Genomic DNA, 12523 nt, shown 5'->3' with positions numbered 1-12523 from the left:
CTGCCCAGGTGAGAGGGCGGGACAGACAAGGCCCGGATCAGCCTACACAGGGCTCCACCCACTGCCCCATCTTTAATTCTTCACTCCAGATCAGATCGGCATATGCGAAACACTCAGAAAAATGGAGGAAAAGCTCTAAGGGAAAGAAGTCAAACAGGAGCCGGAGAGCTGGCCTGAGAGCCGTGCCAGCGCATTTATTCACGCTGGGGCAAACGAGAGAGTGTGCACACATATGAGAAATAAGCAGCTTTGTTCTTTGAGCGATAAAAGGCCCTTTGTACCTCCTCTCGTTCTCTCCCACAGCAATTATGAGGGCAGGAACTCTGACCTTCAAATCTTAAATCTGAGGGAGATGAATGTTTCCTAAATCCAATATAATTAAGACCAGCCTTTGACAGGTGAATTTAATTAATGTATTTCATCCAGAGTTATAAGCCACCATGGATTTTTGAAACAAGGTTTTGATTTCTAATTGTGTTTGTGTGTGTGCACACGAGTGTGAATGAACGTGGGTGACTGCAGAGTTTCAGAAGAGGAGCTGAAGTCGGAAAGTATTTGTGAGCCATCTCTCCAGCCCATGGAGTTTTGAAAGTATAAAGTAAGAGACATAAGTGTACTAAGCATAGCCGTCCATACTGCTAATCTTGATTCTTCCGGATGAGTCAGAATGATCAAGTATGATGATCAGAATTAGGCCACAGGCCAGCTGATCTACATATTCCAGGAAAGCCTGGGTTACACAGACCTATCTCAAAACACAAACAATAAAAAGATAAGGCAGGCCAGGTACACTGGCACAGGTCTAAAATCCTAGCATGTGGGAGGCTAAGGCAGAAGGCCTGTTGGGGGTTCAAAGTCAGCCTGGCCTACAATGTAATAAATTCCAGTCACTCTGAGATATGGAATAATATCCTGTCTCAAAATAAATAAATACCCAATTTGATAAATTAATTTCTAAAATGCTAAGAAAAGTCTAAAAATTTAGCTGGCTGTGGTTCCCCGGGTATGAAATCCTAGTACTCAGGAAGCAGAGGCCGGAAGATCACAAATTCAAGGCCAGCCTGGGCTACATAGTGAGATTCTCTGTCCCAAAGAAAAGGTTTCATTTCATAGCTGGGCCTGGTGGTACATGCATGTCACCCCAGCATGAGGAGGCTGAGGCAGGAGGACAATGAGTTTTGTTTTTGCTTTTAGATATATTTATGTTATGTGTATGAGTGTTTGTATGTATGTCTGTGTGTCACATGCAAGCCTTGTGCCTACGGAGATCAGACAAGCATGCCACATGCCCTGAAACTGGAGAGTTGCATCTATCATGATAGCCATGGTCATCTGCAGGAATGACAAACACTCTTAACTGCTGAGCCATCCTTCCAGCTCCAAACACAAGTTTAAGGCCAGCCTTGGCTGTACAGCTAATTTGAGGCCAGCCCAGGATACATAAGACTCTGTCTCAAAACAGTATCATCAACAACAACAACAACAACACACACACACACACACACACTAACAAATATTAAATGGCTTTTAAAAACTTAAAGAAAACCCAACACACACATAAAGTACAGCGTGATATCGGCCATACAAAGGTAAATGGCAAGAAAGAGAAACCATTCTGTAGACACCTGAACACTCCAGGCACAGCTGCCTACTGCTCCCGGGCAGCGAGTCCTGTACTGTCTCACTTAGAATTTTCTAAACATTTATTTACTTTATTATTCTATGTATACGGGTGTTTTGCCTGCATGTATGTTTGTGCGCCACATTCATGTGGTACCCATGAACGGCAAATGAGGATGTCAGATCTCCCGAGCTGGTGCTATCGAGGGCTGTGAGGCTCCATGGGGATACTGAGAATTGAGTTGGGGTCCTCTGCAAGAACAAGTACTCTTAACTGATAACTCGTCTCCCCTGCCCCTATACTGGCTATTGAAATAAAGCTCCTACTGCTTGCCAAGAGAGACTAGGTGGACAGACGGACGGACTACTGACTACACAAGTCAGGTCTGGCATCACACTCCCTGCAGGGCCAATTACCCACAAGGCCTAGGCAAAGAGAGTCAGTAGAACTCAGGGTGGAACCAGACAGTTCAGTATAATGAGACATTTCCTCTAACAAAAGTGGGAAGGCCTAGAGGGGCGATGTGCGAGGTAAGCAACGATAACCGCCTCTGGCAGGGTTAAAAGCCACCTTTTCCTGTTTCTTCTTCCCTCCGTCCATCTCTGCACTATTGGTGACGAAGCAAGGCCTTACACACACCGGCAAGGGGTCCATACCGAGCGAGCTACATCCCACCCCAGCTCCTGTTTCTTTTTAAATTCTCTAAGAAGAACACAACATTCCTTTGATAACACCGTTAGGGGAGCAAATGGTAACAGAAAACGAGGAAATACCCCCCCCACACACACAATGGGATGACATTGATAGGCGCCCCCTCCATGAGGACAGGAAAGTCACTGTCCCCTTCTCCATGACCTGGGAACTCAGCTTGCTCAACTCTTGTAATTTTTTTTTTTTTTTTTAAAGCTGGGGCTGGCAGACCCAGGACTGATGCATGCTGGGTATCTACCACTTAGCCATACACACACACTTGCCTTCAACTCTTCATGGCAGACAGACGGGTGTCCCAGACTGTTTTTACTCCTCCCCTTGTATTTTATTTCTCTCACCTTGACTCCCTGGCCTGTTCTTACAGCCCAGTCTCTCGAGCTTCGGCTTTCAGGAAGCAGCCATAAGACATAGATTAAAGGCTGGTGGGCATATTAGGAAAGATCCAAGCAAACTACATGTGGCTTCCCTTTTGTCACTTCCCCATGGTGGCATCTCTTGGCTGCCCCTCTTTCTGATGTGGCATCACATGGCTGGTCCAGTCACACCAGTTCCCCAAGGGCCCTTGGCCCCATGGGCCGATCTGTAAGCAACAGCAAGCGCAGCGGTCCCAGGACGGGCCCATCTACTCCCTGCTCTTTCTTTTTCTCCTTTGTGTGCGGGCTGGTGTACACACGTGTGGACATCAGAGGAGAGCGTGGGGTGTCAGCCCTCATCTCCACCCTGTTTGAGGCGAGGCCTCTTGCTCACCACTGCATACACGGTCTGGTCTCTGCCCCCTGTCCCCTTGTAGGAACACTGGAACCAGACACCTGTTCAGTTTCATTGTGTTCTGGGAACCTGAACTCAGGTTCTCACATTTTTACGGCAAGCACTTTACCCACTGAGCCCACATTTTCCTAGTCCTATTGTTTTGTTTGTGTTTGAGACAAGAGTTTTTCTCTACGTAGACCAGGCTGGCCTCGAACTCACAGAGTGCTGAGATTACAGGTGTGTGTCCCAGGCCCAGTGCACTGGTTTACATCAAGGGGGCCTGGCTCAGGGGCCAGAGTGACGGGGTTGTAGAGGGCACAGCTCACCCTCCTCATGCTCCAGGTCCCCCAGCACCATGTACAGGAAGTCCACATGCGGCTCAAAGGGCTCCACCAGCTTGGTGCAGACACGAAGCTGACACTGGTCAGATTTGTGCTGTGCTGTCAAGGTCACAAGGGAGTGTGTCATGTCGTAGAGGCACAACCTGGAGGGCAGAGGAAGTGTGAGCGTTTGTACTCACAGACAAGCTACCACCAAGCTCCATAGAGGAGGCCGACAAATACATGGCAGTCCGTGATTAGCCTCAATGTGATCCAGAAATAAAATATAAGCCACAGAGCAGAATAAGTGTTTCCCGTTGCCTTACAGGTGGGAGGTGACTGCCCGGCAATCCTCTTACTTTTGCTTTGAATTTTGTCAATTTTATTTTGAGGCAAGGTCTCACTACGCATCCCTGGCTGGTCTGGAACTCAATATGTAGACCAGGCTGGCCCTGAACCCACAGAAATCCACCTGCCTCAGCATCAAAGTGCTGTGCCACCGTGTCCAGCTTATTCTTTTCTCCTTTGAGACAGTACACTGCCAAGCTTCCCACGCAGGCCTTCAACCTGAGATGCTCCTGCACCAGCCTCCCAAGCTAGGGTGACAGATATGTGTCACCATGCTTAGAGTCTCTTTTCTCTCAGGTGATGGGTGGCATAACAGTATACAACCAACAGTATATATGTATGTAAGTGTGTAGCTACATCCACTCAGATCATCACTCCCATACATACACATGAGAAATTAGAGAGAGGTCAAAAAACTTATCAGTGGTTGTCTGGACAATGGTATCATATGCGATTTTTGCTTTCTTTACTCCTTTGTGGGTTATCTGTATTAAAACAAAAATACAGTCAGGTATGGCGGTGCACACCTTTAGTCCCAGTACTCGGGAAGCAGAGGCAGGCAGATCTCTGTGAGTTTAAGGTCAGCCTGATCTAGATGGCTCATTCCAGGACAGTGAGAGTTTGTAATTAGACAACATTGTATTAAGACCATTTTAACTGAGTTTCTTTGGAGGGGAGCTATTTAATCACGCCTGCCTCGTGAAGAGATGACCATTCTTACCTGCCAAATGTTCGAAGTGTGCTTCCGTCAGGAACTTGGCCATCACTGACTTCCCAGGGGAAGTAATAGATCCCAGGTTTGGGCAGCATCAATGGCATCAGGAACCAAATAGTTGGGATGGAGTTGTCAAGATTCCTGATAAACCAAGACAACCGTAAGACGTGAGAAACCAGGCACGTCTGAAGACGAGCTCCAGCAGGAAGGGTTGTAAAAGTGTTTGATACATTATGAGCTCATATGCTAATATACAAGCCTGATCCATACACTGGCACACATACACATTATACATAAATAAAAGCTACAGGGGTGGGGGGGAGTACTATTTCTACTGTAATCGCTGTTCTCCATCAATTACATAGGGCAGAGGTCTGTAAAGAAACACACATTAGTCAGGTGTGATGGCGCACACCTTTAATCCCAGTACTCAGGCAAAGGCATATGACTCTCTGAGTTTGAGGCCAGCCTGGTCTACATAATAAGTTCCAAGACAGAAGGGTTACATGGAGAAACCCTGTCTCAAAACATGCCCCCCGAAAGATGCCCATATGTATTCCGTCTCTGTGGGCTGGAGGGTCTCTGTTGCTGCTCATGTCAGCCATTTCATTTTTATTTATTTATTTATTTTTTGAGACAGGGTTTCTCTGTGTAGCTTTGGGGCCTGTCCTGAACTCGCTCTGTAGACCAGGCTGGCCTTGAACTCAAGGGATCCTCCTGCCTCTGCTTCCTGAGTGCTGGGATCAAAGGCATGTGCCACCACTGCCTGGCTTCTCATGTTTATCTCGTGTGTGTGTGTGTGTGTGTGTGTGTGTGTGTTTTGCCGGCATGTATGTCTGTCCACAACATATGAGCAGTGCCTGAGGAAGCTGGAAGAGGGCGAAGGATCTGATGACACCTGGGAGCCACCATGTGGCTGCTGGGAATTGAACCCAGGTCCTCTGGAAGAACAGCCAGAGCTCTTAACTGCTGAGCCCCCTCTCCAGCCCCTGCCATCTGAGAAAAGCCACAGACAAAGCAAAAACAAAACGGAGCCTGACTGTTCTAATCAGTCACTGGCTACAGGCTGGTAGCCTTGGTGGCTTGTGCCTCTAACCCTGCCTACAACTAGCAGCTGGGGTGTAGCTCAGCTGGAAAGAGTGATGCCCAGGCCTGCGTACATGGGAAGTAACCCTCCCCAGAACTCCTCTTTAAAGTTCTTTTTAAAGTCCGTATGGGTGTCTTGCTTGCATGTATGTCTGTACACCACTTACTTGTATGCTTGCTGCCTATGGAGTCACAGATGCCTGTGAGCCCAGTGCTGGGCCCTCTTCGAGAATAGTGAGAGCTCTTAATGACTGAGCTCTCTCTCTAGCCCTTTATCTTTACTTATGTGTAGGTGTGCATGCCTCCGGAGGCTAGAAGAGAGGGCCAGTCTCCTGGGACGACAGTTTCAGGCAGTTGTGAGCCCCCTGACATGGGTGGTGAGGACTGAACTCAGGACCTCTGCAAGGGCAGCAAGTGTTACTGCCTGCTGAGCACCGCTCCAGCCTGTGGACATTTCCTTTTATTGACTGGATTTCATTCTGTGGCCCTGGCTGGCTTCTAATTCTCCTCCTCCTGGCCCAGCTTCCCAACTGCTGGCATTTAGTGTGCACTGCTATATGAAGTTCTCTGGACATCCAGATCTCAGCTTCCTTGCTTTCAGAGATGAGCCTGTAAATGCTATTTAAGTCACTCTGCCACATTCTATTCCAACAGCAGGTAACATAATAATACCGCTTGGGATGCTAGATTAGATTCCAGATGAGGAAAACCTCTGGTAAAGGTCAGTAATGGACAACAGTAAAGCCATGGAAAGGAATGTAGTAGACCCAATTACCTTAACCATAATCATCCTGTAAATGTCCTTATTTTTTTGGAAATTCTTCCCCTCCCCCACCCTCCCATCTCACACCCCCACTCCGAGACAGGGCTCCTCTGTAGCTGTGGAGCCTGTCCTGGAACTAGCTCTGTAGACCAGGCTAGCCTCGAACTCACAGAGATCCGCCTGCCCCTGCCTCCCGAGTGCTGAGGCTAAAGGCGTGGGCCACTAGCACCCAGTTATTTTTTGGAAATTCTAAAATATTGGTAAGTAAAGGATGACTTCCACAAAGTCTCCTCAAAGAGCTCCAAAAGAAAGAATTGAGTAAACAGAGATGACCCTGCAGGTGACGGGTAAAGCAACTGTGACAAATGTTAACTAGGGAATCTGGGTGAAAGGGGAATTGCTTATTTATTCCCCCATTGTGACTCCTGAGTGTTCAAAAATGAAAATCCACACGCGATGGTCAGAGGCAACCCCTCACTATGACCAACAGAACTCAGTCTTAGGTTGGCCCATGGTGCCACACTGGATGGCAGTGGCCTAGCTTTACCCTTCCCCCTTCCTCTGGCTCACGATCAACTCAGGGCCTGTAGCTGAGCTTTTCCTGCTTCTCAAATCAGGTTTTATTCGGTTAGTTTTAGACAAAATCCGCGTAGCTCTAGGTGGCCTGCATGGCCTGCAACCCGCAACATCATGCAGCAGACCAGGCTGATCTTGAATGTACCAGCCTCTATTGTGTGTGCATGTGCAGGCATGTGTATGTCATGGCACACACTGCAGGTCAAAAGACAGTCTTGTGCACTTGGTTCCCCTGTTTCAAAACCTTTATGTGGGCTCTGGGGATTGACCTCAGGCCTGTAGGCTTGCATCTTCAGGAGGCAAGAACCTTTATCCAGAGAGCCAATTGAACAGTTTTTCTTTTCCACACCTAGTCCAGATATTTCCACGCATCTCTTTGAGAGCAGAGTCTTGCTCCTCTGCCTCTGAAATGGCATCCTCCAGGGCTCTGCTCTCCCTGCGCCTCCACACTGATTATTTCATTCACTGAAGTTTACTAGACAATCAGATTTTCAAACAGTTTTTCATCCCGTGAGGCGGGGATCCTGATAACTGTGTTCTTTGTGTCTAGAAGTATCTGGGACACTATTAAATATGAATGGATGAACAGATCCACGAAGATGATGGAAATCAAACCACCCACCCCATATTTGCTGGGCACTGAGCTAAAGCCTACCTTACTATTCTCGTGAATGTAACCCTGCCAGAACCCTGCCTTCGCCTTCGTCAGCATCTCTAGCTGACTGTGCACCCAGGTGAGCGGCTTCAATGTCACTGCCACTCTGCTCTCTAAGGTCACCTGCATCCCCTTACCTGGCCAGTCCCAACTGTGTTGTTGTTTTGAGACAGGGTCTCACCATGTAGTTTGATTGGCTTGGAAATCACTATATAGACCAAGATGGCCTCGAACTCACAGAGATTCACCTGCCTCTACCTCCTGAGTGCTGGGATTAAAGGAGTAGCCACCACACCAAACCTGTACTAAGACTCACAGTTGAAAGAGCTGCCTTAAAAGTCAAACTTTCGCTATTTGCTGATGATATGAGAGTATACACAAGTGACTCCAAAAATCTACTTGGGAACTCCTACAACTTATAAACACCTTCAGTAATGTAGCAAGATACAAGATTAACTAAAAATAAAAGTCAGTAGCCCTCCTATATACAGATGGTAAATGGGCTGAGAAAGAAATCAGGGAAACACCCTTCACAGCACCCTTCACAATAGCCACAAACAACACAAAATATCTTGGGATAGTGCTAACCAAATAAGTAAAATACCTGTATGACAAGAACAAAATTGAAGAAGACATCAGAAAAATGGAAACTCCCATGCTCTTGGATAGTTAGGATCAACATAGTAAATGGCAATCTTACCAAAAACAATCTACAGAGTCAATGCAATACCCATCAAAATCCCAACACAATTCTTCACAGACCTTGAAAGAACAATATTCAACTTTATATGGAAAAACAAAAAACCCAGGATAGCCAAAACAACCCTGTACAATAAAGGAGCTTCTGAAGGCTTCACCATCCCTGACTTCAAGCTCTACTATAGAGCTACAGTAATGTCCAAATGAGTCAAAGACCTCCACATAAATCCAACCACACTGAACCTCATAAAAGACAAAGTGGGAAGTAGTGGGGACACATTGACACAGGAGACCGCTTTTGAAATGAAACATCAGTAGCACAGACACTGAGATCGACAATTAATAAATTGGATCTATTGAAACTGAGAGGCAAAGGACACAGTCAACCCGAAAAAACAGCAGCTTGCACAATGGGAAAAGATCTTCACCATCCCCACATCTGACAGAGGGCTGATCTCCAAAATATACAAAGAACTCAAGAAGCTAGACATCAAAATACCAAACAATCCTATTTCAAAATGGGGTGGACACCTAAACAGAGACCTCTCAACAGGACAATCTCAAATGGCTGCAAAGACATTTAAGGAATTGCTCAACATCCTTAGCCATCAAGGAAATGCAACTCAAAACAACTTGGAGATACCATCTTACACCTGTCAGAATGGCTAAGATAAAAAACCCTCTGATGACAGCTGATGTTGGAGAGGATGTGGAGTAAGAGGAACACTCCTCCACTGCTGGTGGGAATGCAAGCTTGTACAGCTGTTTTGGAAATCAGTACAATGGTTTCTCAGAAAATCAGGAATCAATCTACCTCATGACCCAGCAATAGCACTTTTTGGCATATACCCAAAGGATGCTCAATCATACCACAAGAAAATTAGCATTATTCATAATAGCCAGAACCTGGAAACAACCTAGATGTACCTAGATTGGATTTTAAAAAAGGTGGTACATTTACACAATGGAGTACTATTCAGTGGTAAAAAAAAAAAAAAACAAACAAAAAACAAACAAACAAACCCAATGACATCTTGAGATTTGCAGGCAAATGGATGGAATTAGAAAAAAAAATCCTGAAGGCGGTATATGGTATGTAGTCATAAGTGGATATTAGACATAAAGCAAAGAATAACCAGCCTAAATCTACAACCCCAGAAAAGCTAGATAACAAAGAGGAAACAGATGGATCCACCTAGGAAGGGGAAAAAGACAAGATCTGAGTGAATTGGGAGCACGGGAGGGAGGGGAGAGAGGAGGAGGGACGGGAGTGTGGAGCAGAGCATGAGGGAACTGGATGGTCCGGTTGGGGTTAGAACAGAGAGGGAGAGCGAACAAAGAGTTATCTTGATGGAGCCATTATGGGATTATGGAGAAACCTGGCATTAGGGAAATTCCCTGGAATACCCAAGGATGACCCCAGATAAAACTCTAAGCAGTAGTGGAAATGGCCTTCCCCTGTACTGATTGAGGAACTATCATAATTGTCTTATTGAGCCGCCATCCAGTAACTGATGGAAGCAGATGCAGAGATCCACAGCTAACCACTAGGCCGAGCTCCTGGAGTCCAGTCTGAGAGAGGGAGAATCGATAAATGAGCAAAGGGATCAAGACCATGATGGGGATACCCATAGAAACAGCAGACCCCAGTTAGTCAGAGCTCCCTGACTCTGAACTGTCAGCTGGGGAACCTGCATAGGACCGGATTAGGACCCCTGAATGCAAGTGCTAGTAGATGGCTTGGGAAGTCTGTGGGGTCATTGGCAGCAGGACCAGGGACTCTGCCTAGTGCATGAACTGGCTTTTTGGAACCCATTTCCTATGGAGGGACACCTTGCTCAGTCTGGACACAGGGGTAAGGATCTTGGTCCTACCTTAACATGGTGATGGGACAGACTTCGTTGACTCCCCCATGGGAGGCTTTACCCTCTCTGAGGAGCAGATGGGGGGGGTAGGGTGGGGGGAAAAGTGGGAGGAGGAGAGGGAGGGGGAACTGGGATTGGTATGTAAAATTTTTAAAAAGGTGAAAAATGGACAAAAAAGATTGGCAATCAGTAAATCAACATCCAAAACATGGCCAGAAAGAAAGGCAGGCATACAAAGCTACCTTAAACCAAATTAACACTTCTCTGCCACTCAGGTTGGCTTTGGATTTGTGATCCTCCTGCCTCAGCCTCCCAAGTAGCTGAGACTCCAGGTCAACAGGCCAGGTCAAATTTCCCATTGTCACTTCTGGGACACTACTAAAGGTTTGTCATGTAGTTGCCCTTTACCCCATTAAGCAATAACCTTGTGCTGTTTGCATTTGGGATACAATCTTTTGATAAGAGGACTACAATTCACAATAACCAAGCTAAATAATGTCTCAGTGCCTAAGGACTGCTCTTGAAAACAGCCCCAGTAGCAGAGCCTTGCATACTGGAGCCTGAGCCAAAGGTACAATCAGCAACAATGATAGAGTCTTTATTTAAAGTGTTAGTATTTTGCTTATTTTCTCTTTTGAATTTATAAATATTGTGAGGCTGGGGGTGTAGCTCAGAGGTCCATCTCCTGTACCAAGAAAAAAAAAGTGTATTAAAATATTGAATTTGGAGAGATTCTTTAAACTTTGCATTCAAAACAAACCCTTCATTTTGTCCATTCGAGGTAATATTAATGTAAATGGGCCTTAAATATGTTGTTACAAGGGCAAGTTACAGAAGTAACAAACTGTAGTTCTCTCTTGTGGCGTCAGGTCAAAAGACTGGTAAATCAAACGAAGAGAGTGCACTTTACTTAGCACGTAAAAGACTTTTGAAACAGGTCACCACAGCCCAGGCTGCCCCAGACTCTACACAGTTGAGGGATTACACACCTGTGCCATGATGCCCAGCCTGTGTGATGCTTGGCGATCAAATCCTGGGCTTCGTGCATGCCAGACATCATCCTGACCTGCATCTCCTGTTTGCTCTTTCCTTTCCTCCCTTTCTTCTTCCCTTTCTTTAAAGAACACACATTTCCCACTTGATTCTCTCTCTCTCTCTCATTTGCACTGGTACTTTGCCTACTTGTATGTCTGTGTGAGGGTGTCAGGTCTTAAAGTTACAGACAGTCGTGAGCTGCCATGTGGGTGCTGGGAATCGAACCAGAGTCCTCTGGAAGGGCAGCCAGGATTCCTAACTACTGAGTCATCTCTCCAGCCCCATGTTTGTTAATGTTGTTGTTTTTGTGTTTTGTTTCTTTGTTTTGGTTTTGCAAGACAGGGTTTCTCTGTGTAACTCTGGCTGCCCTGGAACTCACACTGTAGACTGGATGGCCTTGAACTCTCCCCGAGTGCTGGAATTAAAGGCACGCGCCACCATGTCCGGCAATTTAGCACTTTTTAAGGAATAAGAACTAAAAAAAAAAAAAAAAAAAAAAAACGAATTGGTGAAAACTAGCTGTCTCTGAGGCTAAGGAACTCTTTGTCATAAGTTGTATACTGGAGCCTCTTAGGCATGTATACATTTACGTCTTCGATGACGATGATAATGATAACACAAACAAAAGTCTGGGTTGCAAAATTTTTAGGCACTGCCAGGTTAGGAGGAAAACATCTTGGATTATAACACATAGATAAACACGTCCTCTTTGCTCTCACTCTAAATCAATGGATACTGCCTAGGCCGGGCAGCTTCGCAAGAGTCAGACCCATGCCTGGCAGCCAATACTTTTCACCGACGGTGATGAACCTTCTCCGAACGTGACCTTTATCCCAGTCCCCTTTTGCTCCAACTTGGGTGGGTCCCAGAAAAACCAACCTCTTTCCTCTACTGGCCTCTTCGGCGCACCCTAGGCCCTTGCCACCCAGTGCCCTTCTTGTTTCCGGGGAGCGTTTAGCGAGGGAACCCTCAAAGCTGGAACTAGGTGAGTCCCACGGCGCAGGCGCAATCCCGCCCCTCACGGCCCCGGCCAATCCGTTGCGCGCATCTCCCGGCTTCACGGTTCCTCCTTTCCGCCAGGAGACACCACGTGAGCCTGGAGGAGCGACGCCCGCAAGCGTCCCCCCGCGTCCCGGTCCCCCCACCCCGTCCCCTTCCTGCTCCACCGCGCTTTCCTGACCTTCTACCTCGGTCTCCTTGGCGAGGAGCCGCTCAGGGACCGCCCCTGGCTCGCAGCAGGGGATTCGTCCGTCCGGCGGGCGGGATCGCAGCCGGTCACGCGGGGAGGCGGCGGGGCGGGGCGGGGCGCAGCGGGCGGGGCGGGGCCTCGGGCCGGATCCGCAGAGCTCTTAGGGCCGGCTCTGCGCTGTCGCTGCAGA

At 47.2% G+C, this 12523-nt stretch overlaps 1 protein-coding gene across 1 annotated transcript; it reads right to left on the bottom strand.

Annotated features, from left to right (window-relative positions):
• Positions 1 to 3367: 3367 nt before the first annotated feature.
• On the bottom strand, positions 3368 to 12425 carry Ten1 (TEN1 subunit of CST complex). The gene is made up of 3 exons (XM_051183046.1): positions 12332 to 12425; positions 4472 to 4606; positions 3368 to 3566 (listed from the first exon to the last, which is right to left on the bottom strand). Exons 2-3 carry the CDS (start codon positions 4567 to 4569, stop codon positions 3368 to 3370), a joined length of 297 nt encoding a protein of 98 aa, XP_051039003.1. The 5' UTR covers positions 4570 to 4606; positions 12332 to 12425.
• Between the last annotated feature and the right edge of the window lie 98 nt (positions 12426 to 12523).

Source organism: Phodopus roborovskii, unplaced genomic scaffold (assembly GCF_943737965.1).
Source record: "Phodopus roborovskii unplaced genomic scaffold, PHOROB, whole genome shotgun sequence".
In the NCBI taxonomy this organism is placed as follows: domain Eukaryota; kingdom Metazoa; phylum Chordata; class Mammalia; order Rodentia; family Cricetidae; genus Phodopus; species Phodopus roborovskii.
Note: the sequence above shows the minus strand (reverse complement) of the source record. Positions and strands in the feature narration are given on the sequence as shown.